This window comes from Osmerus mordax, chromosome 3 (assembly GCF_038355195.1).
Source record: "Osmerus mordax isolate fOsmMor3 chromosome 3, fOsmMor3.pri, whole genome shotgun sequence".
Taxonomy (NCBI): Eukaryota; Metazoa; Chordata; class Actinopteri; order Osmeriformes; family Osmeridae; genus Osmerus; species Osmerus mordax.
Window position 1 is genome coordinate 7041196 of NC_090052.1, and position 26824 is coordinate 7068019.

Here is a 26824-nt window from a genome sequence, read left to right on the forward strand (position 1 = left end):
CTAGCATCCACACCTCAAACAAGTTGATCTAGACGCAAAACTACACGTCCAATCAATAAAATGAGGATATTTTCCGAGACCCAAGACTCTGCCGAAACTAGAGATGTCCTTTATATGTATGTGCGGTCAGAAATATGTCTCTACCGGCAGTTTCGAAATCGTCTTCCTTCCTGCTTTCTCTGACGGATTTTACCCACCTCTCCATTGAAGTTAGTGAGAGAATTTCAAAGGCTGCTCTCGCTTCAAGGCCCATAGCTGAAAATCTGTAAATGTGAGCTCTTTAGTAGTTACATTGGCTGAAAGAGGACAATTTTTCCTACATTTTAAGGTATAACTTGTTTCTGTACGTTAAACTATATGAACGTTAGAGGAATTTGTTTGACAATTTAGTTGAATATCAGAAAAAGAGCAGCCAGCAGTGTGCCACTCTGCTGGCTGCTCATTCATAAAAATCAAGAAGGAGAAAACATTTTAATGTATTCAAACTGTCATAATTCAAAATTGGCTGAATATTTGAAAAAGCTGAATCATTTGGGAATAGCTGAATGTCTTGTGAACATTTTAAAGGTTGAATGGTGTCTCTATCTGAAAGTATGCTGAAGTAGTTACGTTTGAAAGAGGAGGAAGCTTTTTAATGATTTGAAAGGATTTACCATTACTTTTAATGGGAGAATAATTTGCACAAAAACCTTAATGTCTTAAAAAGTATAAAAGTGAGAAATACCAAAAGTCATAGCCATCTCCTGAAGGAGCTGAACGTTTTGATACAAAAATTGTAGGAATCGGTGAAAGTATGCAGGACTAGTTAAAGGCCAAAAAACGGCGGAAGAACTAAGAAGTTGAAAAACAATAGTGAGAATGCTGAACAGCATTCTCACAATAAAGAGAAACAGGAAAACAATAGTGAGAATGCTTAACAGCATTCTCACAATAATAAATAAATATATATGTGAGAGAACAAAGGTTGTGCTCTCGCCGAAGGCTTGAGCACACCCAACTAGAGAGGGTACAATTTATGGGGAAATTGTAGGGTGTGCTTGCTTGCGTCGGTTGCACAAGGGTCCGTTTTTGAATGACATTTTTATAACTGATATTTCTGTATATTTTATATAAAAATGCAAACTTATTATTTATAAAGATTACATAGATTTAAAAGAATTTTTTTTTGCTGCTCATTTACAACTGAAAATACGAGTGAAGTGTAGAATGAAATAGATGTCTTCTCATTTCACCTGCAAGAGGCAGCCTCATCGTTGAATCAAAACGAATAAATTTCGCAGACCGGTGTAAAAACTGACCTAATCTCTATGACTTAAACGTCCTTTTAAGTTTTTCCCTTCTCATGATATTTTAAGAAATTTAGCCTACTCATTGCATTCATTCATGAATAAAGAACCCCCTTTGAAGCTTATTGTACGACGTTACCGGCAGTAGAAGATGGAATCGCGATTCAAACAGTACCATCTGCTAACTGAAAATATGCCCCCAAAAACGTAAATAAGCTTGACATTTATTTAGTGGAAAATCGCTTTCATAAAAAGCTCACTGGTAGCGATCATTGTCAGTAATAACGCCAAGTGCGATATAGCCCTGTGTGGAGAAGCTACCCTGGTAAATTGTACTACTACGGTACAGTACTAGACTACTCCCAGCTAACACAGTTACGTTGCCCTTACGTTGCCGCAACATCACTCGATGACCAAACATACGTTGCGGGACCGTGCATCTGTGGGACGCCAGAACGTAACCGCAACGTAATCTTGTGACTTTGCCAGTCTGTAACCGCGACGTCGTGGCAACGTTATTTTCCGACGTTGCCAGTCTGTAACCGCGACCTCCTAGCAACGTTGTTTTGTGACGTTGCCAGTCCGTAACCGCGACGTCGTGGCAATGTTATTTTCCGACGTTGCCAGTCTGTAACCTCGACCTCCTAGCAACGTTGTTTTGTGACGTTGCCAGTCCGTAACCGCGACGTCGTGGCAACGTTATTTTCCGACGTTGCCAGTCTGTAACCGCGACCTCCTAGCAACGTTGTTTTGTGACGTTGCCAGTCCGTAACCGCGACTTCCTAGCAACGTAATTTTGTGACGTTGCTAGTCCGTAACTGCAACGTTAATTAAGTAACCTATATTTCATATGCAGACCTCATTTGCCCAAAAGGCTACTTGTTTTGGTATAATAGGCTACATGGTAGCCAACGTTAGGAGGACTATGTTTGTGTGATGTGTAGCCTAACTTGAGCTAAATCATAAACGAGGCAGCATTTCAGAATCAGAGTGTTTTAATCGCCATGAAAGTTTGCACAGACAAGGAATTTACTTTGGCAGGAAGGTATATACATTCAACATATAGGAATCTTAAATATGTGGTCTACCTATACTAAAGGGGAGTCAGATGGCTGAGCGGTTAGGGTATCAGGCTATTAATCAGAAGGTTGCCAAATGATGTTGTATCCTTGGGCAAGGCACTTCACCCTACTTGCCTCCAGGGAATGTCCCTGTACTTACTGTAAGTTGCTCTGGATAAGAGCGTCTGCTAAAATGACAATGTCCAAACTCTCACCCCTAAGGGGTATGTAACATTTAGAATAAAAACTAAAATGGCCAAAATATATACATACTTGATATAAAAAGTGCAAACACTGCAAAACAAAAGTGCCAAACAAACAAAGTGCAAAACTAAAATCTTCTCCCAATCCGCTACAGGTCCTGTCTGTTGGCCCCGACAATGAAGCACAAAATAAGTTAGTGTCCCATCAACATAATTGCACACGTGAAAGGGGCTACACAAGTCATAAAAAAATCACATCTAAAATAACATACATCTTCAGAAAGATATGTGATTCTAGTTTGTCACATAGCCATGTGACAGGTTGGATATGGAAGCTACAATCATGAGTCATTCACCTGGCTCGTTTCAAATGGGCTGCCGGGGCATGTTTGAGCATGTCCCCTATGAGGAGCTCTACCGCCTTCTCCCCCAGTCCGGTCTGCCACTTCATCACAGCATCTGCAATTAGAAGTCATGAACTTATTGTCAGCACCAATTTGAACGTTGAACGCTGTTGCCAGCCAGGTAAGATACATATTTTCTATAATTTTTTGCAATTCTAATATGACAAATGGATTTCATCAATAACCAACCAGCATTAGCTAGCCAACTAGCTACATTACAGGTAGTTATAACTACTGTGGGCTTACTTCACCACTAGCAAATCTAATCGGAATTCAAGTTGGTAATGGACGTGATAGTTATTTGCCTGTGATTTAATTACTTTTACGTAGCTTGTGGTTATGGGACATGTGATATCACATAGATCCTTTTTAGAAAAGAGTGGTTAGACTCATGTTTAATTGTCGTGCTCAGGGCTGTGCCGAGGAGTGGCAGCTTCCCCTTCTTTCCCCTGAGGCTGTAGCTGCTCCATACGGCATTGGTGGCCAATGCCCGCATCACCCTCCTCACGCACTCTCCAGGGCTGGACCCACTGACAAGGCTCAGATGGTGGATCTAGGATATCAACAAGGTAGGTACAATATTACAAGACATTGCTGAATTGTTTACTAGAATTAAAATGATGTTGAACGCTGCGTGTAAGTCATAGTTCCTGGCATCTCCAAACACCTACCACTCTCTTTCGGAACTCCAGCACTGTAAGGCGCTCCTCCAGGTCTTGGAGTTCGGCCAAAGTTTGGGACACCTGAATGTCTAAAACAGTCCTGTCTTGTCCGCCCTGTGACCGCCTGAAGAGGAGAGCCTCTCTCTGGTTCTCCTCCAAGGTCTCCATTTTTTGTAAAATAACCTGTAACGTGTCTACTCAAGGACATGTAAAATTATTTTACATGATTGGCATACACTGTGGTTCTTCTAGATTAGCTGTAACATTGATATATTTAACAAATGTTACCTTGAATTTTCTGAAATGTTTTCTCCCAAGATGGTACAGCTGAATGGGGTATAAAAAGCATTAGTATGACAACGTGTTGTTTGACAAATATGTTTCCCCCCGCCACGATCAGAACAACTTAGGTATGCCTTTTAATGAGTTGGCAATGCTATTGAAAAGCTTTTAGTATTTTTTAGAGTGTCTTATATTTGAACTTGCCGGGCTGCCAGCTGTTTTCTTGGGCCTCCAATGGGTTCTCCTCTACCACTCCTGGGTGTATGGCATCTGGTGATGCAAAAGTTCATGCTTTTGCTTCAAAACATAGCCTTTAGGGTTGCCATGGCTCATACGATTATACGGTCATTCATCACCTTACCATTATTTAACAGGGACACGTCGCCAGGCCGTGTGACGGTGGTAGGATAATCTATAGAGAAATGAAAGTGGAATGTAGTTTATGTACAAAGTATTAGCATATTGCTAGTACAACTGTGTTAAAAATTTTAATTACTGTTGATTATTGAGATTCTTGAACAACCTACAATGGGATGTTGCTGGTTGTGGTGAAGTAGGTCGTGGTGGAGTAGGTAAGGTAATCTCTGCACAGTTTAAGATGAGTGACATTGTGAAAAAAAAGATCCAACCTTTATGGGTCTTTTGGTTTCCCACCATGGCATGGACATTTGGAACCGGGCCTTGTATAGAGAATACATGATGTTATATTACAGCGGCTGGCCACTTAGTGTGTTTTTTTGTAGCTGTCTTGTAGACAATAACAAATGTACCTTTAATTTTCTTTTGCCTCTTCTCCATGACCCATGGCTGCTCCTCATCTAAACAGAAATCAAATGATGAAACACTTTGTTGCACAGGCCCATTATTTAATTTGTATATTATACTAAAACAAACTTAATTATTAACGTAGATGTTTTAGTGCTACACACATTTATGTACTACAAAATACAACACACAGTGGTTCTGACATACCTCCACTACTGTCCACATATTTGTGCGGACGTTTGACTACTCGTTTTTGTGGAGCTTCGTCTTCCGTCTCAACGGTGGATTGATATTCAGCCGTCTTGCTCCACCGCAAGGCTTTCTCAAAGTCTCCTACGTACGAAATGATAATAGCAAATAGGTTCAATCAAAATAAGACTAACATTTAGTTGTGAACGTTTTCAGAGATTTGAATATACATTCTAGTGTTCTGTTTTGTTTGTGAGTACATTGCCTTTTATCATGTACCTGTAGTTGCAAACACCCACACTTTCCTGGAGATCCATAATGCCGTATCGGGCATTTCATTATGTCTGGCCCTCTTGGTTGGATGGGCCGGGGGCCGATAACTGTATGTCTCCTGAAATAAAAACTAATAAACTTACTCAAAAACAGATGTCATGCACAACTTGGAAGAATTAGTGACATGATACTCGTGATTTAAAGTATACGTACCCCATTGTCTGTAAATGTCCAGGATTGGGCTACAATCCCAACCAGCCCTTCCTCAGTAAACTCCACAATATTATACATCCTGTTATAAGAGGCAAGTAAAGCTATTACAGTAAATTGGTATTGCATCGGTGTAAACCGGCGGTGGGCAATTCATTTTTACAAGGGGCCACATGAGAAAGCTGAAATGTGTTGGAGGGCGACATCAACAATAACTTGAATTTAATTCTGCTCACTATTCATTTTCTCCCATTGTAAAAGTATATATGTTGTTTAGCTGCTACAGGTTCAGAAGAATAAGGATATTCTGTAAATATATCAAATTGTGGTGTAGGTCAAATAGTAAAAGACCATAGAAGTAATAAACAGTAAAAACAAAAACAATTCCATAAGTGTTTCATTTTATTTGTAACTAGTTAATCTTCAAACAATGAAAAGTTGTTTTGCAGTATGTTAAAGATATGCAATTGATCAACTTTATACAAAAAGCAATACATGTTTTTTTCTGGTTCATTTAGTTGTTTCAGTTCAGTTCTTCTCAGTGAGAGAAGGAGGCCAGTTGTAATAACAGCTAATAACAACGCGGTGAAATAGGCACTGCAATTACACACAAAATGTCAAAACGATGCAATAAGTGAGCACACACACCCAAAACGGCAGTGAGGTTCACGGCAATTAATCACTCTGGTCTAAGCATAGCTGGACATACATGCAAACTATCCAATCAGGGCCCTAGCCGTACACCTGCAAGCGCCAATAATACATAGGCTACAACGATACAATAAAAACAGGGAATAGTGGAGGTGGAACGTTCACGCTAGTGAAGCGCACAGTCAGTCCAATGATCCTTATTAAAACCCCGGAAATGTTAAAAACAGATAACTGTATCAACTTTTTGTTTTTCCGTACAATGCCCAGGTCTGGTGTAAACAGTATTCCTCAAAAAATGTCTCATATTTCATGAAGAATGGCCATGAAAACAGTTTTTCCACCCATGGGAATTCAAATTGCACCTCTGTGCAAGTTTTGGCTTGGGATCCATCTCAACGCTGTGTTAGTGTTTTTAAACTTAAGCACTCCAATTAATGTGGAGTCACAAGGCTCCAGAAAATGAGGTTCTGGGTGTTGATACAGACGGCACAGATGGCTTCCGTCCTTGTCCTCAATGACCTCACAACAGTCCTGGTTGTTCAGAATGAAGTTCTTGAGGTTTGCGTTTTGCCTTGACATTTTTATCGGCTGTAGTCGCTGCTCCTCAATTCGACATACAACTTGAGATAGTGGGCATCTACCACTCCTCACCATCCTTTTGACTGTTTTCAGGTGGTTTTCGAACTTGAAAGCACTGCAGTTGTCCAGGCCATTGAAAGACACAGCATCCTCCACAATGTGCAGCATTGAATGAGTGTTGTACACCAGAAAATGGTGTCCATACAGCTCCCTACCTCTCTCAACAAAGAACTTCAGCAGGTCAGCTGCATACTGTGAGTACCGCTTAACAAGCATTGGACTAATGAGAGTACACATTGCCACACTGAAAGCCATAAAGTGGCCATAGAGATCATCTCTTAGAATCCCCTTCAGGACAATTTTGCCTGTGTATAGCATGAATTGCCTGAACTCTGTGGCTTTCCACCTCTCCAGCTCCTGAAGACCTCTTGGCTTTCTGGCAAAAATGGAGGGGATGTATGGCTTGAGATTAGCAAGCCTACTGCTGACCTCATCGATTTGTGATGCTGACATTCTGCAACCCTTTTCTCCTCTGCTCCAAATAAGGAGTAGCTTCTTCATGACCCCCAAGCATGCCTGGTGCATGTAGTCCACTGGGAAAGCTGTGACCATGTCGATAGGCAAATCCAACAGTGGAGTGCTGCCATGATGGTGCTCTTTCTGCCCTTGCTGTCTGAAGCAGGAGTCTGTACGCAAGGTGAGTTCCTCTGTTTCTTGATAGGTGACCCTATTGCACCATTCTCCCTTTTGGTCACACCTATCACATCCATAGTACCCCGAGCACAACTTTACATTTTTCACGAAAGCTTTTGCTGGAGCATCACACACAATGCAGAGAATGTTAAAGTTCACAGTTTTGTCTCTGTATTGCAGACCACTGGACAGCAGGTTGTTGATGTCTGTGACCATATCATCCAGGAAGTGAAGATCATCTGGCTCTGAACCTTCATATGTCAGTGTGATAGGAAAGTCTGAGGTGGGCTTCAGGTGGACAGCACACAGGACGGGCCACATTGCTGTCTTTGAGCTCTTAAATAAAGGCAGGCCATCAATGTTAAAGGATAGGTCAATGGTGTTACAGTCAGAAACTTGTTCTGAGGGGTACTTGAGCAGGTTGTCCCTCAATCTCTCTTTGAGAGGGAAATGCACATACTCTATGCCGGATTTCTGTGCAGTCTTCACCTCCCTTGGTGTTTTTAAGAGTGTTCTAGAGGAGGATGGCAGTTCAGTATGGCCGTAGCTTTTCAGAATGTTTAACAAGCCATCAATAGCGTTGTGTTTGATCTGAAACTGAGATGCCCAGGTTGCCAGATCCGATGGGAGTGATTTGCACATGGTGACTTCCTGTTCAGATTTCTCCAGGTCATCCTCCAAGGAGTCTTCCAGGTCATCCCCCAACGAGTCTTCCAGGTCATTTCCTAAGGTGTCTTTGTCTAAGCAGTCCTGGTCATCTTCGAATTCTACCTCCATGAGGTCATCCACATTGGCATACAATGGACCACCAGACTGTGGAATTTGATCCCTAAAGTCACTGGTATCATTCAAGTGGTCTTTCTTGCTCTCAGATATCGTCTTTATGATACGTTTAGTTGACCTCCATGATCGCATGTACTGAGTTGCTCGGGTCTAAAAATAAGGTAACCAGCCGACCAAGGTACAACGTTGCAGCAACGTTGTCCATGGGACCAAAAAATAACGTAACCAGCCGACCAAGGTACGACGTCGCGGCAACGTTGTCCACGGGACCAAAAAATAACGTAACCAGCCGACCAAAGTACGACGTCGCGGCAACGTTGTCCACGGGACCAAAAAATAACGTAACCAGCCGACCAAGGTACGACGTCGCGGCAACGTTGTCCACGGGACCAAAAAATAACGTAACCAGCCGACCAAGGTACGACGTCGCGGCAACTTTGTCCACGGGTCTAAAAATAAGATAACCAGCCGACCAAGGTACAACGTCGCGGCAACGTTGTCCATGGGACCAAAAAATAACGTAACCAGCCGACCAAGGTACAACGTCGCGGCAACGTTGTCCATGGGACCAACAAATAACGTAACCAGCCGACCAAGGTACAACGTCACGGCAACGTTGTCCAGGGGACCAAAAAATAACGTAACCAGCCGACCAAGGTACGACGTCACGGCAACGTTGTCCACGGGTCTAAAAATAACGTAACCAGCCGACCAAGGTACGACGTTGTGGCAACGTTGTCCATGGGACCAACTGGCAACATTCCCTTTATAACGTTGCTACGACGTTGCCACGACGTTGTAGTGCCGAACATGTTCTGTCGCCGTTTGACTTCCTACAGCTGTGTAGATGTTTTTGTAGTGTCTCGCGTAGGCTACAGCGTTTCAGTGAGCAACACTGGTTTGAAACCACAGGTAATGATAATTTCACCCACAAATCGTTTACTTGTAATGTAATGTCATAATAAATCCTACAACGAAAATTTATTTGTGAGGAATGTTTATTTTAACGATTGAAAACAGATGCATCATAGACCACTGTAGTATGTGTTGCCCGGGCAACAGAGGCTAATGTCATGATGCTAATACTTCAGTGACATAGTAGACTACTGTTTCCGAAAGTAGATGTACTTCCTTAATAAAATCAGCTTATATTGTACATTACACGTCACAATTGTGTGTCATATCAAAACACAATCAAAACATATTAACCGCAACATTGTTTTCAAACTTTCTCAAAGATGGCTTGAAAACCACAGATATTGACTCTCTTCTTGAGTAGATCTCTTTCCAGAATCTCAGTCAATCCAGAATCAAGATTAGCCTCATAGGCAATTGGTCTGGTCTAGGGCATAGCCCACGTTCAGCTCCTTGCAATTATAGCCTGTGATAGTTAAATTGGCCGACTCTCTGTTCCCATTAAACTACACAGCATGCACACTCAAGGTGACCAACAAGATTATATTAACTAACAAACAATAACATTACAAACATTTAACTGAACGAACACAACAACTGAAATCCATTGCGTAGCTGTTGTTTTTTTACATGCCGCACTGCATGCTGAGTACCCAAGAGCGCTGATGCTGATTATCTAGCTGTGCTCCGACTGCGTGATATGACTAGATGCTAGTGGCGCGCTAAGGTCTCGGAGTCTCCTGCCCGAGTTCAAGTTCTGCCCGATTAGCAAGCTATTTTTACTAATGTTTTGTTAGCAATTGAATGGTAATGTAAGCTAGCTAAAAACAATGTTAGTTAGCTTGGCTAAACTAGTTTTCATAGCAACAGAAATCAACAAATCAGATCAGTCGAACTTTATTCATAAATGGGGGGATGGCGGGAACATTAAAGGTGTAGGTACAGTAAAAGTGAAATGGAACGCGTCTTTCTGCCTTGAAGCTGCGTGCGCATCATCAAGACCCCATCTATATGTAAAGATAATATCCAAGCTAACAATTTCGCCAAATCTGACTGCAGCTTTGTATACCATATGTACCGTGTTATGGTTGTTTGAGTTAAACAACTTGCTAAATGAATGAAATGTCTGTTAACTGTCAAATCCAACTATAAATGTATAAAAGAGAGAGTTCCAATCAAATCTGAATTTGTTTTAAACCTAGAGGTTTAAAAGGCTACCTTTGCCTAAACTGACATGCACCAACTCAGAGAACTGAGTTTCAACAGCCATTTACACATTTAGTCTCTATTTGTTACTCTACTCTTAAGGGATGTTTAACTTAATGTCTGCACCTCTCTGTCACCAACTGTCTCTGGAGTGGGGGGTGGGGGCTTCACAGGGTGTCTACAGGTATAAACAAGTTAAATGTAAGACCTTTTAATACCACTTCCAAATGAAATTAAAGACCTTTTAATACCACTTCCAAATGAAATTAAAGACCAACTTACGATGGAAATACAAAAATGTAATTGCTGTCCTAAATTATACATATTACACTAGGGTGGAAATGGTGGAGCAGAAACTAACAATTCCACGAATCCCATGGAAACAAAGGCAAATGTGTGAGATGTACTGATGTGGAGCACAAATGATCCAAGAAGCAGTACTTCTCTTGAGTGGTTTTTATTCAGATGAATAATCATTGGATTCAGGTTAAAAGTGTATCACTTGAACTGGTTTCATCACTTAAGACATTTAAAGTCAGCAGCTTGGCATACTGGGACATGGAAAGGATTAAACATTTAGACTTTCATCAAAGTAAAAAATGCTGGCTTGTCCTTTTTCATCAATGTCCTCAAAAAAGCAGGCTGCAGAGCTACTGTGTCTGTGGGGTGACTGTCTCTGGAGGGCTGGCAGGCAGGGGCAAGCAGGGCCTGCAGGCAGGCAGGCAGGCCAGCTGGATGAAGCTGTCCTGGGGTCAGGGCTGAAGAGAAGCTGTCCAGCTAGAGAGGGGTAGTCCAGAAAGGGGTCTGTGTGGATCTCACCATCCTCTGTTGCAGTGGTTCTCAACCCTGGTCCTCAAGTACCCCCTGTCCTGCATGTTTTAGATGTTTCCCTGCTCCAACACACCTGATTCAAATTAATGGGTCGTTATCTAGTTATGCAGAAGCCTGTTAATGACCATTCATTTGAATCAGGTGTGTTGGAACAGGGAAATATCTAAAACATGCAGGACAGGGGGTACTTGAGGACCAGGGTTGAGAACCACTGCTCTGTTGCATCCTCTGTTACGCTGAGCATCCTTGTTGAACTCTGTTGAGCAGGCCTCTGCATGACCCTCCAGACCTGTCAAAGGGAAGAAAGGGTCCACGTCAGTTGTGAAGCTTTTCCCATCTACACTTGATACAGACTTCAGTTTTGACTGTGAAATGCAATGGCATTACTTGAACTTGAATCCAAATGTGTTGACCTCATGGAGACCCATGCAAAGTCACTCAAAACACGGGTTCGATTCCAGGCTCTGGCAAGAGTATTTACCTCTAAACTGGTCAATATATACACATCTGACAAAAGACCAGCTCGACCTTTGCCTGTAAACTGTGATTCTGACTGTCAGAGACCTTTAAATAGCCTGACTTACTGAAATTGGCAAAACTAGCCTGGCTAACGTAGGTCGCTTTCTCAGGGCATATGACGAATGAAACAGGCTCGCCTTGAAAAATCAGATACACTGGCTATCTTTAGCAGGCCCTTGTCTACAAAAAGCAGTCCTCCCTGACGTTTTTGGAGTAGAATTGAGTGAAATACAAAATTGTTTACACACCGCCAGTGGGCGAGCCGAGCCTGACTGAGGCTAACGTAAAAACAATGTACCCCTGGGATGCAGTATCACTCCAATTGCAAGTCCACAAAACACAAAAATAATCGGAGCATCTGGCTAAAACTACAATTCCCACATCTCCTAAAGCCTTCCCTCCTCGACATTTTTCGTGTAGACCTAACTGTAAAATGGTGAACTTATGAACATGACGCAACCAAAACATGGCTGCCGCCTAAGCGCCTATGTGGTCTCCCTGCGGCATAGGCTTATTACAAAGACTTTCACGCCCCAAATCAAAATTCTGAGACGACAGGTCTGTGGGGAATTGCTTTTTCTCCTAAAGGCTGCCCTCCTCGACCTTTTTGATGAACAATTCGCCAAGATGCAAAATGATTCACTCATTAAAAACTCAGAGGAAAAAAGCTAGAGCTGGCTACTTTTCGAGTTCGGTTTTCCGTCACTTCAGACTCACGATCTAAAAGGTCTAAAAGTGCTCAAACCTTCACCATAATTCAAGAGTAGTGTACTTTCACAAACCCAATCATTAATTCTAGCTTAAAATGTTAAAAAATAGGACTTACCGAAAGTGGCTGCCTCCAACACGGCTATCACGCGATTCCAGTTGAAAACAACAATGGCCGCCGAAAAAGAATTTATATTCGTAAGGGCGAGCTGCGATTGGAAGCGAAATGAAACAGGGGCTAAAAAACGAAGGTGGGGGCTTGGTCAGCACACAATTTCAAGAAAGCATGTGTGTGTCAAGGGAAGGCTGAGTGTGTGAGAATTTGGAGCACGCGCGAGCAATTAGCCAAGCATGCATGTTTCAAATATTCACTAAAAATAGACTTTTCATCTTACAGTCAACTTTTTCTCAGATTTGTATACTAAACATTCTCAAGAGTCTTCATATGAACTTGTGATTGGATCAGAGTATCAGTTTTTGGCCGGCGGATGTGTAAAGCATTATTTTAGCATTAGCGATAAATTCGATTTGCTTTATATCAATCATTTTTAGAGGTATGAAGTTGCCTTTGCACATGGTAACATGTTGTAGTGTCTTCCACGTGACATACCAAGTTTGGTGTTAATTACACCCCTCAAATTTTAAAACTATCTATTGGCCTACTACAATTTTAAATATCCTATATCCTCTGGACTCTTGCTCTTGACGAAGGCGGTCGCATTTTTCTATCCTCCCCTCCCTGACCTTCCCTGCTTGGCTGTGTCTGTGTCTTGTCTTGTCTCAAGATACTCTCTCATCATCACTCTCCGAAACTAGAAGCATGGAATTAATTAGCTGGTCTCTTAATGCTATTGACACCATCTTCTCGAAGAGAAGCTCGGGTGCGGGGGAACCCAACTGTCCGGACGGGACGTTCGCAGCTGGCTACACGATGGACGCGTGGGAGAATTGGCGTGTCGTGTGTCTAACGGCGCTTTCCGTGGAGGACGTTGAAGACATCTTCATATTCGGAACCATGATTACAGGCTTTCTGCTGTTTGGAATAGGCGCTGGCTTTGTATATCGTAAAATCAAGGAAACGGCTGCAGCCGTCAAAAGCCCCGTTAGGCTGCCCGATATGATTGAAGCGGTGGGCAGAGTTGCTGGAGCTCAGTCTGTGAACTTACAACGCAGCATTGATTACAACAGGGATAAGTTTGCGGCTCTGCAGAGGAAGATGGAGGACTTGGAGACCTTCCTGAAGGGTGGACGCGAAAATTGAGTTGCGGCTACTCGTCAAAACAACTACCCCAATCTTATCCTCTTTCGGCCCCGTAACCAGCACAAGGCCTGGCCAAGGTCGTTGCTGGAAAACAACTCCCCTGGAGAGCGCTGAAGCGAGACTATCTTGCTCCTCCCTCCCCCCCCCCCCCCCACCGACATCTGTGGTTTGGTCTCTTCCCGGGTCATGACCAAGGATGTCTCCTGGCCAACACAATCTGCATAGGGAGAATTGGACTGATTGTGGCCTAGGTCGAGGGCGCCAACCCAGACTTACTCACACATTAACTTTCACCTACTACAGATATCACCACCCCCCCACCCCCATCCAACGCCTTCGCCTGCTTGTTTCCCCAGGGTGGCTGGCGGTTCTGTGTCCAGCGCCTACATGGCTGCAGGTCCAGATGCTGCTTGTCTACCCCCCCCCCCCCCCCCCACTCGTTGCAAGTATCGTGTTTTTGTAAATGTTGTTGTGCTTATGTGCTGAGGTTTTTGTCTGTTCCCACACTGTACTCCTCTAGGAGCATTGTCTGGGTGTTGCCTTTTTCTCTCCTCCTCTCTCCTCATGTTATGCTGTAACTTTCTAGTGGCGCCGAAATTGGCTGCCTAGGTAGGCTCTCCTACCGAAGTAAATTCCTTGTCTGTGCAAACTTTCATGGCGAATAAAAACCCATTCTGATATAAAACCAGTTACAATCAACCCTGGGTTATAGCCCTTCACCATTGCATGGTGCCATTCATTCTTCAAAGATCACACCCATCATGTTAAAGTGAATAGTAACTGGTCCAAGGCCATGGTATCTGTGGAGGAATACAGTCAACACACTTGTCGAACTCTCCCCACACAAGTACAATGACTTTATAACTTACTATACTATACTTACATACTATAGCAGTTTGCAGACATACAACACAGATGAGACTCAGGAGAGTGAATTAGAGATAATGGTAATGGGAGGGTGTTTCACTTTTCAGCTTCTCTTTTTCGCCACTCGTGTTTAATGTAACTGGCCTTTCTAACAGTACAACTGGCGCCAGCTTAGCCCCCCATGGTCTAGAACCTCCACTAGCTGCATTAATAATTAAAACAAGAGCCTTTTCTTAAAGCCCAGTGGCAGAATCAAGCTGTCTGAGGCCGTCAAATGTCAGCACTCATAGAATGCCTCTTGTCCAATCAAAGTAGGCCTACTTGGTTGGAACTAACTGTTGTTTACACATTTATATTCAAATTATAAACAAACAACAAGAAAATTGCATTTCCATAGCTATTGTGGTCTCAAACTAGCACAACTACATATGTGTCCTACACATACATACAAAATTTCAAGTAAATTGGAGTCATGATTCCTAAGAAGATATTTGTACGCCTTTCAAAATGTTCACCGTACATGCCGGACTGTATGGGACACCAATGGCTATTGTTATGGCAGTAGATCCAATATCTGTGACATTCTTTGAAGCACTCGGGGAAAGTAATGGACGCATGCAAAACTTAAAAGTTTACATTTCTTTATCTTCATAAATGTTCAAGTAACCCTGTCTTTAAATAAATGATTCGTATTTCACAATTAAGTTAGCACGGTCAGATAACTGTGAACCTCCGTGCCTCTCTGTTCCTTCCAACTAAGTGTGTTCTCTTCACATGGTCAAAACAACGTGTCAAAATAAGTCTCTACTTTACAGAGATATTCATTATAATAACAAGGTGATACAAAATAATATTATTCCAGAAATGATACACATCTTGTTTATGGCTCTAACAGCTATTCTTTTTCCCATGAGATATAAGGCATGTAGACCAAGTTTCAGACATTTTAGATTCATGGGGTGGAAATTCCATCACTTTGAAAATGAACAATTGGGGCTTGGCCTGTGAGGAATGGTGGGCCATTTGTGGTGTTCTTCTGGCCTATACTATAAATGTTTCAGGATTTTGAGAACTTTTTACCATTGCATACAAAATCGGAAACTGCAATAACACCAAGATCCACAAGGGCCAAGGAGTGAGGGCGGGGGCTTTGTCAGCCCACCCTTTTCAGAAAGCTTTGGATGTGTGTGCGTCTCCCATATTTGGTGTGGGGTTATTCACTGGCCTGTAGTATAAATGTGCCAAATTAGAACACATATGACCAGGGACTTTTTGAGATATTGGTGCGCAAGGAGAAGATAAAGAATAAGAATACCATCAAAAATAATAGGAAAACTAACAAAAAACAATAGGCTGCCTCCTACCAGAGGAACCCTAATAATAGGAATACTAACAATCAGACGCACCGCCAGGAATTTCGGGCCCCATGGCAACAATTCAAAGTGCCCCCCCCCCCCCCCCCCGCAGGTGGCGCAAATCGGACATATGACGTGTCGCAGTTGGCGCCCTCTGCTGGTAGTGCGGGAGGGTTAATTAACACTACAGAACATTGACCCAATGATTTGAATATTAATATTGAATATTACAGCTGAGGTAAGCTACTCACTGTTTCCAACTGTCCAGCATCCAGTACAGACAGTATATATTTAAAAAAACTTTTATTTCATAATGACCATTATGTGAGAAAATAATTAGTTTGAGTTTCTGTCATTAATAAATATTTATTATGGTAAAAAGAGCAAGAGAGACAGAGAAATCCCCATAGACTCCCTTGAATGACGCCAACTGGCATGTTGTTAACACAATGTTGCTCACCTTCTTCACTGGGACAGGGAGGAGGGGTGCTGTTATGGGGAGATTGGGGTGCTGCTGACTCATCTGTTGTTAAGTCTGTTAAAAGGGGCAGGGAGTCGGGACAATTATTTAATCTGAATATCTTGCTAAATGTTTCCCTGCACTGATTAAATGTTAATGAAATGTAGGCTAACACTGTACCCAGCTAACAAAATGACGTCCCCAGGACGTCCCTTGTTAGCTGGGTAGCTAGATAGCTTATATGGACATTAAACCAACAGGTTAATACCACTCACAGATTGGCTACCCACCTTTCTTGTTAAAAAACTGGGTCACTGATTGAAACCCTCTCTATTGTCTATCCTCTCTTTTTTCTCTGATCTTTTCCGAAACCCTGATTTGTGTTTACGACCCGACATTCTAGCGACTAGCGCATCTACTGACTGCAACTAAACACCGTCACCGATAAGTGCGCTAAGGCAGGATCAAACCATTTCATGCAGATACAGGGGTATGGTCGGTCAATATGGATGTTTACTTTTTGGTCAATAGGGATATTTAACCTTTATTGCCAAACACAAGTAAAAACAAAGATCATTCATTGTATTATTATATGTTAAATGTATTATATACTCGATGATGGTTTCTATAATATAATTTTATATAACTTTTTGCCTATTTTTGGGGGTTAGGGTTAGTCAGGGGCCCTTAGAATCGTCCTAACTTTTCCCCCCTATACGGCGCCCCTGCTAGCAATAACAATAAGGTCCTCCTATTGGAGAACCCCTAATAATAATAATACCATCAAAAACAATAGATTTCCTCCTATCGGAGGAACCCTAATAAGAAAAGGTAAAAACAAAATAGGTTGCTTTGCTGCTTGTCCCCCAATGAAGCCCTTAGTCTGGAACACCTGCACCACATGACCCTTCCCCAGTTCACCACCAGAGGTCCCTCTTCCCTGAACTCTAGCCACACCTTATATAGTTTATTAAAGGACTTTACACACCCGTTTTGAGTTCCAATCATCCCATGTTAACAAATCACTTCTTACCACCTCGTGAAGTCTTGCTTTGCCCTCCTGTGTATACCCTGTCCTTTCTCCCTGTGTTCCAGTTTCTGACACTGTTTCTGTTTACCCCAACCATTGTCTTACCCTTAAACTCACATTTGCACGTGTCTGATACCATCTCCATCCCTGACTCCATCTCCTGTCCCTAACCCCACTCTTCTGGCCCCTATAGACCTGTTGTACGTAGACTGACCCTCACCTGTTTCTGACCACAATTCTGGATTACCCCTTTGTACTGCCTTCTCATAAAATGTTCTGCATCTGGATCTGTGCCCAGGCACCAGACTGCAGATGGGTGGAAAAACATGCATCATTACCTGCTCCCAAGCTCACTAGATGGGAAGCAGAAGCTGGAGGGATACAGCACACTGGCAAGTAAGAAATACACAACTTCTGTGAAATCAACTTGCGGTCTAAAGCTTCATTGATAAAAACATGGTCTATAGGGACCAACCAACTGCATAGCCATTCTGCCATCTCCCCAGCCACACAATTGTACTCTCCTGGCCTTGTCTTCTACTGTGCAGTGCCTTCTGCAAACTCAGACTGTTGTACAGGTAACAATCCTGTCTTTTCCGAAAAGTCCCGAACACATCAAGCGCAGTATGTCCCAATACTCAGCCGGGTGTTCCCATCATGCATTCCTCATTCAGTCCACTGTGACAGGACGGCATTGTCCTCAGGTTATTTTCAGAGTGAGATCGACAACTCAACCACACCAGCTTGAAAATACTGTTTACTTCTCACACTTGTCCACTTCCCTAATGTACTGTAGATTTAAGGGCTGAGAATTGTTGTAAGAAATGACTTTCATAGACAGTCTGGAATAGCAGTTTATTGGAATATATCGCCTATTAGTACATTCTAATGTCATTTGATTGTATGTATTTTACAATATGTGCAGGTTTACAACAACCACTCCAAATGTATTCAGAGAAATCGCAAAAAAGATGTGTTAAGGCTCATGTTTAGCTAGCAGTTTAACCTTTCAAATAAAAATAAATTCTACTTAGCACAAAAAGTTATTGTGTTTTGGTAGTTATTGATGTGGAGCTACTTTATATTTTCATGTGAAGTTCACCAAAATGGTTATTCTACAACTTTATTAATTTTGGACAATCACAGTAATGGCACCTGCCCGTTGACCATTGACTGGTACGTACAGTACCTATCCAGGATTAGATAGGTGTTAGAAAATAAACAGGATCCTTCATTACAATAGCACATCAGTTCAAAGAATGGGATGTTGATTTGGAATTGGGTAAATGCATGGTTTTAGTGCACTGATTGACCCTGTATCTATCAATCTCCCTCATCCACCCCCTTATCACCTTAACTAGGGAGTCAGATGGCTGAGCGGTTAAGGAGTTGGGCTATTAATCAGAAGGTTGCCGGTTTGATTCCTGGTCGAGCTAAATTACATTGTGTCCTTGAGCAAGGCACTTTACCCTACTTGCTTCGGGGGGAATGTCCCTGTACTTACTGTAAGTCGCTCTGTATAAGAGTGTCTGCTAAATGAAATGTAAATGTAACCACCATTTTCTGTTCCCTGGTGAGTTCATAGTTTGCCTTCCTGAAAAGGTATTTCTCATTGTTATGTCTGCAGGATGCAGATCCAGGTCAGTCCAAGTACTTCTCAGCACACATGATTTGACAGTACATAAGTAGGGAAAAGACCAAGGCCAGGATCTACAGAGCAGAAAAAGGGTTTCACATGGGTGTCAGTCTGGAGAGTCTCCTGAGTGGGTTTGAAATGTAAAGTTTGAAAAAGTCACAGCTAACTATGCACTGGTCCTATCCTGCCCCTTAGATGGTACTCCCACTGTCACCCTTTGTGCATTTATGACATTATTTATAAACACACTTTAATTGGTTTTACAACACATAAAATACTTACATTTTAACAACTGTGCTGCTGTTACTGTAATCAAGTAAGAGCAGAAAATCTATTGATAGAATTTTATAAAATTCTTTACATGTCAAGTACACTAAGAATCTCAAATCAGTCATGATACCCCTGTCTAGGTTAATTAAACTAAAAACCTAATCTTCTGATATGCTAACAATTTATGACAAGGTATATTCTCCCAGATATCTATTACTGTATGGAATTTGTGAGATTACCTGAATGATGCTGATGCAAACTCCAAACATTAGAACGGAGGGGATGTTGTCCAAGAGCCACTGTCTGGCCTTCTGATAACACGGCTAAGAGGAGGGGACATAACATCTTAGAGTTGGAATCAGGGAAAGATTAGGAAATTCAATTGGAGGTGGGAAAGACACAAACAAAGACAAATGGAGAAAGGGATCTTATATTTGGCGAAAGACTAAAATGCAGAATATGGGTCAGAACAGTGAGTATGAGGAACAGAGACGAGGAAGGAAAGCATATGGAAATGTGTAGAGAGGATGGGGAAAATAGAAAAATTGTGTTAAGAGGACAGAATAAGGTGTCGCAATCAATTAAATTATATTTGTATAGAGATAGGGTGGTAACGGGAGAGGGTGAAATTTTGTTGTTGAAAGACCATGGTCAAAAAAACTGCATCGTCCCAAGAGGGTCATTTTACAAATCATTTTAAATGTGAACACGAACACACACATTTGGACAAAATCTGGACTTTTAAGACACATCTGGAAGTCAGGAAAGCATCTTAAAGGATAAATAGCGTAATCTTGACCTCAACCAACATATTGCTCCTCCGTTTTTAAGGGACTGACCTCACTCCATCCGTCATCACATTGCTCTGTCCTAACGGAGCAACAAGATGAAGGGAGGGTTCCGTTTGTCACCAAGTACCAATCTGTCTTGTTTGTCACGCCACAGCACTTGAACTGCAAGAAAAACATTAAGATAATAAGATTATTAAGCATACTTCTCATACCCAAATGTCATAAACAAACCATTTTAATTACATATTGAATATGAAGGAATTTATTCGTTGTCAAGCAATGCAAGTGATTTAATGCTCATAGAATCTGCATTTATCAGACAAACAGGACCAGCACCACATTCAGTCCAGTTGATCCTCACCATTTTTTGAACATTGTCCCATGACTTCCTCAGTCCTTCATCAAACATTCCCTTCTTTAACTCATCCTGGGCATGGGTGTCTAGCTAAAAAGTGGTTAAATGTAACAACAATCAAGGACAGAACATGTTTGCAATGGTATTGTATTTCAATACATACACAGGGAAATTGTGAGGGTGTGCTTGCGGCTGCCCCAGTTGCCCATAATCTCTTGCTGTTTACTAATATCAACAATTCAGTGTTTTTACTTCGGTTTTAGAAGAAAGGAAATTGATTAAGCTTGTCAAAACTAGTCCCTTTTAATTGTTATGTGGTTACTAGGATTATAATTTCTGGAGAGCAAGCAATATCCTCATATTAGTTGACTTGCATTTGAAATTAGACTTGTTATGAAAATGACACAAAACATTTCTTCCAATTGATAGATGACCCATATATACAATGTACTAATCCATAGCGACAGAAAGCTAGCCCATAGTAACCAAAATTTTGAGGGAAAGTTATTTTAAGAACATGTTTTCCGTACTTGCAAAACAAAAACAACCATTTCAATAGGTAATTCGTCAAAATAAAATTCCAGCAAACTAGTTATGCCAACTAGTTTTCCATGGTAGGATTTCAGCTACCAAGACAATATAAAGTGGATATTTTATTTATTTCATTATCATTAGCCTTGTATTAATCACAGGATTAAGTGTTCCCCGCAAAGTATATCAGATTTACACATACAAATACCAAGAATTTAAAGAAGCTCACTTTTGAATCCTGTCAGGACAAGTTTAAAGTTCAGTTTTATTTGTAACAACTACAGGTACATTGAAATTATTTTGTTCTGCTTTTCTTGACAATCTTGCCCGGGGCGCCAAATGTGCTAGGACCACCACTGCCAATGGAACAAAGGACTCTCAGCCAATTACAGACTTCTTAAAATGGGAAAGCCCCAGTGCCACATTTGGGATGGTATTCACTCAAGGATTGGCCCTAATTTGAGTGACAGATTGTTTCACCAATTGAAAAACTAATCTGGGACTAGTAAGGGAGTGCCAAAAATGTACTGACGTCGTTTGGCTTCATAGACGTATATACAGTAGACACAGCGAATCTGCTCTTTAAAGATGGTGTCCCCATTCATTTCTAAGGAAAGTGCTCAGTGGCGCTGTAAGGCAAGTGAGAGCGCGAAATGGACCGCGCCATCTTTCCAGATCCGGCTCGTCTGGTCTTGGCAAAACAGTGGCTCGTCTTGTTCCGAATCAGAGACTCGTGCACGCTTGCAACTAGCTGTACACGTCATACTTTGCGACAACCAGTCACAAGCCTATGAGCTAAGGCATTGCAGTAGAGTTAAGAAACTGGCAAGAAGCAGATACATCATGTGACCTTTACGAAAATCAATGCTATTAGTACTGTATAGTATTCCTTTCACTTGGTTTTTAGAAATGTAGGCCTATTCTAGATTAAACATACGTTCCACATACGACTCAGACTCACCAAATATACATTGTTCTTTTTGCTTTGTGTTTTTAGTATGACTGCTTAAGTATTGTGTTAAACTGCAAACTTGAATATCTGGCTCCGTCGTTGTTCTGGCTCGACAAAGCAAGCTAAGTTAAATAGGCCTATATATATGTTACTATTATGATGATGATGACTGTTGCTTTACTATTACTAGCTTACTGTTATTGTTAATGCCATCATTCATCATCCCTGCTCTCCTCTCTCTGTCCCCCCCCACACACATCCCTTGTGGTGTGGGGGGTTTGAGTTGTCAGCACCTGCCTGGTCGTCGGTCGGCCAACGCTGGACCTGGTCGCGAGTCTCCCGGTCCTGTCCTACATCTATAAAGTTGAACAATGGTTTTGGTGTTTCAAAACCCATCGACACTGTATGACTATGTTTAGCCTGTGTTCTGCTCCTCTCTCACCAACCGTCTCTGGAGGAGGGGATCTCTCTCTGAATTGCTCCTCCCAAGGTTTCTTCCATTTTTTCTCCTGTTGAGAGTTTTTCTGGGAATTTCCTTGTCTTCCTTGAGGGTTTAGGTTGGTTGAGGGGCAGTTCTATGGGCGTATGTGAAGCCCTCTGTGACATGCTTGCGTGTAAAAAGGGCTATACAAATACATTTGATTTGATCATTGTGGTGTTAACTGACATAACGTTGCATAACAATATTGTGGTTATCAGACATGATTTATTCGTCTTCGTCTTTGCTCCAGAAGAACATCTATAAGGACGCCTTAACATGCCACGATATCACTAATTATATTAACCTATAATTACGTTTGTCATGCCATGACCATAATGTTCATTACAAAATTGTTAAATCTGCTTTACAATAACGGAAATAAACTCTATAAACAACCGTCATGTATGTGTGCAACCATTTGTAAAACTGGCTACAGCAACTGTAGATGATCAAGCTCTTTCTCCTTGTGCTCATTCAGCTCCAGGTAAATCGGTGATCGGCTGATATTCCCTTTTGTGCTCGTGCCCTGTGAATATGGAGTAAGCCCGCGAGCACAGTTCCAGGCAACTTTTCTTGACGTAAGCAAATAAATGGGGTGCTAGTTTACCCATTTAGGATTGGTTTCAAATTTAGCAAAGATCTGCAAACATTTTCTATGAAAAATGTAGTAGTATGAGCCAGGTTCGAGAATAGAACAACATTTTTGCAGGGCTGAACGATTTCGTAAAATAAGCTAATTGCGATTATTTGACTAATATTGCAATTGCGATTTAATATGTGATTATTATCATTTATTATTAATAAATATAGATATATACTACTGATCTCCAGTCAGCAACATAACACACAAAGTTCCAAAAAAATAAAAAGTAAGGAAAACATACTGCCTGTACCTCTTTGAAAATAGTTTGGTATATCAAAGCTAAACCTAGGCTAATAACATGTGCGTTGCACTTTCTTAACTAAAGCTAGCTAGCTAACGTTTTGGAAAAAAAACTGTGGGGGCCGTCGGAAATATTTAGAACATCTAAAGGTTAAATCTTAAAAGAAAAGGAAACACTGTCTGAACATTTCTGATCCAGTCAGTAGCCTAACAAAAACAGTATGGCACTGACAGCCATAGTGATCCTACTGTATGTGTATCACCGAGGGGCATCATATCTTTCGTGATGAACGCTGTTACTGCTTGAGTAATTTCGTACATGAATATGGAGTTAGGCTTTGAAACATTTCGATCAGTGATCCTGTCGGGTGTTATTTGGCTTATTTGACACATTGGTGTTTAGCATTTTAGCTATGCATCCACATGGCTTTGTGGTGTTTTTTGGGTAGAATTAGGTTGGTAGTGTTGCCATGAGGTAGCAACGTTAACCAGGCAGGTTTTGCACAATACTTGATACTGCGCAGCACCTTTTTTAAAGGCAAAATTAGCAAAGTGTCTGTAGTGTCAGGTTCTGTCGAGCCTGAGGACATCGTACAGGTCAAGGTAAAGTGTAACATGCAAAGTTGATCCTTTGTCTGCAAACTACTCTCGCTTGTCACGTGACCAAAGTAAAATCGCAGCGTTTGCGATTACAAAATCTTGTTTTGTCACATCGCGATATTATCACAAATGCAATTAATCGTTCAGCCCTAATTGGGGGAGATAGTTTTGGATAGGTTGACTTGAGTTAATAGAATAAAATCGACCGGACGAGAAGGGTACCTAATCGGAAATGCAATACCACCAACATCCACCGGGATCATTGCCTCAAGCCGAGGAGCGAGGGGTGGGGGTCTGTTTGGCTTCCTAAACAGCTGTGGAATTCAGTTTTTCTTACCCATGTCGCATACAGTGTTACAGTGAGCTACACTGGTTTAAAACTACATGTAATAATAATTTCACCAATGAATTGTTTCCGCAGAACGTTTGTCCTCCATAATGTACCATTTTGCTCACCTGGACTGGAGAGAAGCCGGCTGTGTTACGTTTTGCTCCTAGCTCTAGCTTCAGACCTGACCCCCTGACCAGTAAGTAAGTTGTACAGCTGAGCTAACTAGACTACCGCTGTGTGGGGGACAAGGTGTTGATATTACAGCCTGGAAACATAGCTAGCTACATGTTATCAACCTGGCCATTGCCTGTGGTGCCATTTTAATTATTTTAATCTCCCAGAAGTTAACAAGCTCCTAAACTGATGTTCTACTAGGTCAGGGGTCCCCAAACCTTTTTCTGCAAGGGCCAAATAATTTTTCCTTTCTTTAATGTGGGGCCGGATCGGTCTGTCACAGGAAATTACATGGGCCGGAGCAAGGCCGTAGCCATGGAGTCAACATTGGGGGGGATGAAATCGGCTGGGGAGTCTGAGGGTCCCAACCTATATTTCATTGTCTGTCGTAGTGTAGGACATTTATATTTTATTTATATCAATATATTGGGCGGGACATTTTGACCAGATTTGAATATTGGGCCGGAGTGTCTACCAGTATTATTGTGGAGATTTTATTATGATTTGAAATGTATGAATTATGCTAGATTAGTTTATTATTTTGTTATTTACCATACATCAAATCAAATAAAAATGTATTTGTATAGCCCTTTTACACGCAAGCATGTCACAGAGGGCTTCACATACGCCCACAGAACTGCCCCTCAACCGACCTAAACCCTCAAGGAAGACAAGGAAAAACTCCCAGAAAAACTCACTCAAGAAAAATTGTACATCCGTACATATCAAGGGATATATAGCCTATTAAAAAAGCATTATTACTATCGTAATGAAATCTTTTCATATTCATTGCTATTGAAATCAAAACATGCATATTAATCAGTGTAAAATTTTATTATTTTTTATTTTTATATATATATTTAAAAAAAGTATCTGGCATTGTTCAGAGGGTCGGTCCATATGCGTTGGCGGGCCGTAGTTTGGGGACCCCTGTACTAGGTAATCGCGGGCAGGTTGTGACGTTGTAGCGTTAAGTGACGTTTGTGACTGTGGCAAGCTAGTTTGCTCCTGTAACTTCACTTTTTGCAACAAAAACATAAATTATGACAAGCAACGTAATCTATATATTTGTTTATTAACACAGGTGCTTGATTTTGAACATCTTCAGAATCTTAATGTCAGGGTTGTCAAATGTTAGTGGGTGAGCTGTATTTTTGTGAGTGAGCAGAGGAGGCTGTAGATGAAATGGCCAACTCACCTCTTTGCGAAATATGTGCAGGACTAGCGTCAGAGTCACCTCCGTCAGCACCAGGAGCAAGAGGATGACAAAGAACTGAGTAAAGAGTGCAAAAGAAAGGGGAATTAAAGAATATGGGTTGGGAAATACATTTAACTGTATCCAAACTAAACTCTCAGTAATCTGCTATTCATGGGATGTCATCTTTTTTTTATCCACATGCTGACTTCTTACCGTCATCAATAGACAGCGCTGCTCTTTCAGGGCACCAAGGCAACCCAGGAAGCCTGTTACCATAGTGACGCCCCCGGCAACCAGTAATAGATTGGCAGCTGAAAGGGAGGGGAAGGACACTGGCAGGGAGGAGAACTCCGCCTGGGTGAAGGAGAGCCACACCCCTACGCCAAACAGACCACACCCTCCTAGCTGGGAATAGACAGATGGTGTGTTCGACATCGGCTGCGGCTGCATGAAACAACGAGAGTTGCCACTTGCAGTCGGGGAGCAGTTAAAAGTCGGACATTCCTGCTTCTTGTGGTTTGCTGCATTAAGGTCAGTCATGGCCGATCAAGTGCTGTTTGCTTACTTTATCGCTGATGAACTGCATTGTCGCCAATTTCATTGTTTTCGCATTCGAACTTGCACGAACCAGTGCACTGAAATTTGTCATTTTATGTAATCGGCTATGTTAAACTCTCTCTCCAATCTGCAGATCGATAATAGGCCTACAACCAGCACTCAACTAAACTTAGTCTTTCCATTAGTGAAGAGGCGGACTAAAACACTTTCTTCAACAACTTAGGCTATTGCAGTCTGTCAATAAAGACAAATATTCTATTCAATTGTACTGTTTGGTCCGGATTTGAGCATTGGCGAAACTGAAGGTTTCAGAATAAATACAAAACACACGTCAAAGTTGTCGTGTGTGAGTCTGGCCAATCATGAAATAGCTGTGTTGTCATTAGACAAGTGCAGTTGCTCTCGAGAAAATGTGCTCGGTTACACAGCCGGCAGTTCTTGAGTTGATCTCACGGTACTTTGATGGACAGAAAGTCTAACCAGCATTCAGTGTTTCAAGTCAGCCAGCTGCAGACGGCTGTCGGCGCTGCATGAAGTTGAACACACCTACTGATATTTATTTACTCATAGAAAATATCTGCAGAAGTAGCAACAATATCAGAAAATAGTTGCTGTTCAATGACAATGGCTCAATGACAGTACTTGTTATCTGATATATTCTACTCTGAGCTAAAATCTGAGTGCATAATCAAGTACTACTTCACCTGCATTACTTTACATATTTGGCAAAAGTCAACCTTAAACTGATTTCCATTCTTATTCGCTGGTTTCCTATACTTTTCAACAAGCAGATATCCAGTTATTGGAGTCTTGTTTCATGAGTCAGGATGTCAGGGACAAGATTGTAGACCTACACAAGGCTGGAATGGGC

General features: G+C 41.7%; 2 protein-coding genes and 1 long non-coding RNA gene across 4 annotated transcripts; 1 reads left to right on the forward strand and 2 right to left on the reverse strand.

Annotated features, from left to right (window-relative positions):
• Nucleotides 1–2660: 2660 nt before the first annotated feature.
• On the forward strand, nucleotides 2661–6964 carry LOC136940937 (uncharacterized). Its single transcript, XR_010876421.1, has 3 exons — nucleotides 2661–3075; nucleotides 3367–3523; nucleotides 6659–6964. It is a non-coding gene; the product is annotated as an uncharacterized lncRNA (long non-coding RNA).
• On the reverse strand, nucleotides 3271–5442 carry LOC136940935 (uncharacterized). 2 transcript variants are annotated; one of them, XM_067233279.1, is made up of 10 exons: nucleotides 5339–5442; nucleotides 5132–5243; nucleotides 4871–4996; nucleotides 4669–4716; nucleotides 4528–4578; nucleotides 4260–4310; nucleotides 4103–4168; nucleotides 3905–3943; nucleotides 3626–3810; nucleotides 3271–3507 (listed from the first exon to the last, which is right to left on the reverse strand). In XM_067233279.1, exons 1-10 carry the CDS (start codon nucleotides 5414–5416, stop codon nucleotides 3292–3294), a joined length of 972 nt encoding a protein of 323 aa, XP_067089380.1. In that variant the 5' UTR covers nucleotides 5417–5442; the 3' UTR covers nucleotides 3271–3291. The 2 variants fall into 2 exon arrangements, with proteins under 2 accessions (XP_067089380.1, XP_067089381.1); XM_067233280.1 differs by lacking the exon at nucleotides 4528–4578.
• An 11067-nt stretch (nucleotides 6965–18031) lies between the features above and the next one.
• Nucleotides 18032–26405, reverse strand: tspan4b (tetraspanin 4b). The gene is given in 8 exon segments (XM_067233376.1): nucleotides 18032–18903; nucleotides 19339–19422; nucleotides 19939–20052; nucleotides 20252–20335; nucleotides 25396–25470; nucleotides 25609–25807; nucleotides 25809–25851; nucleotides 25854–26405. Coding segments are annotated over 8 exon segments (750 nt in total). The 5' UTR covers nucleotides 25936–26405; the 3' UTR covers nucleotides 18032–18834.
• Nucleotides 26406–26824: the final 419 nt, after the last annotated feature.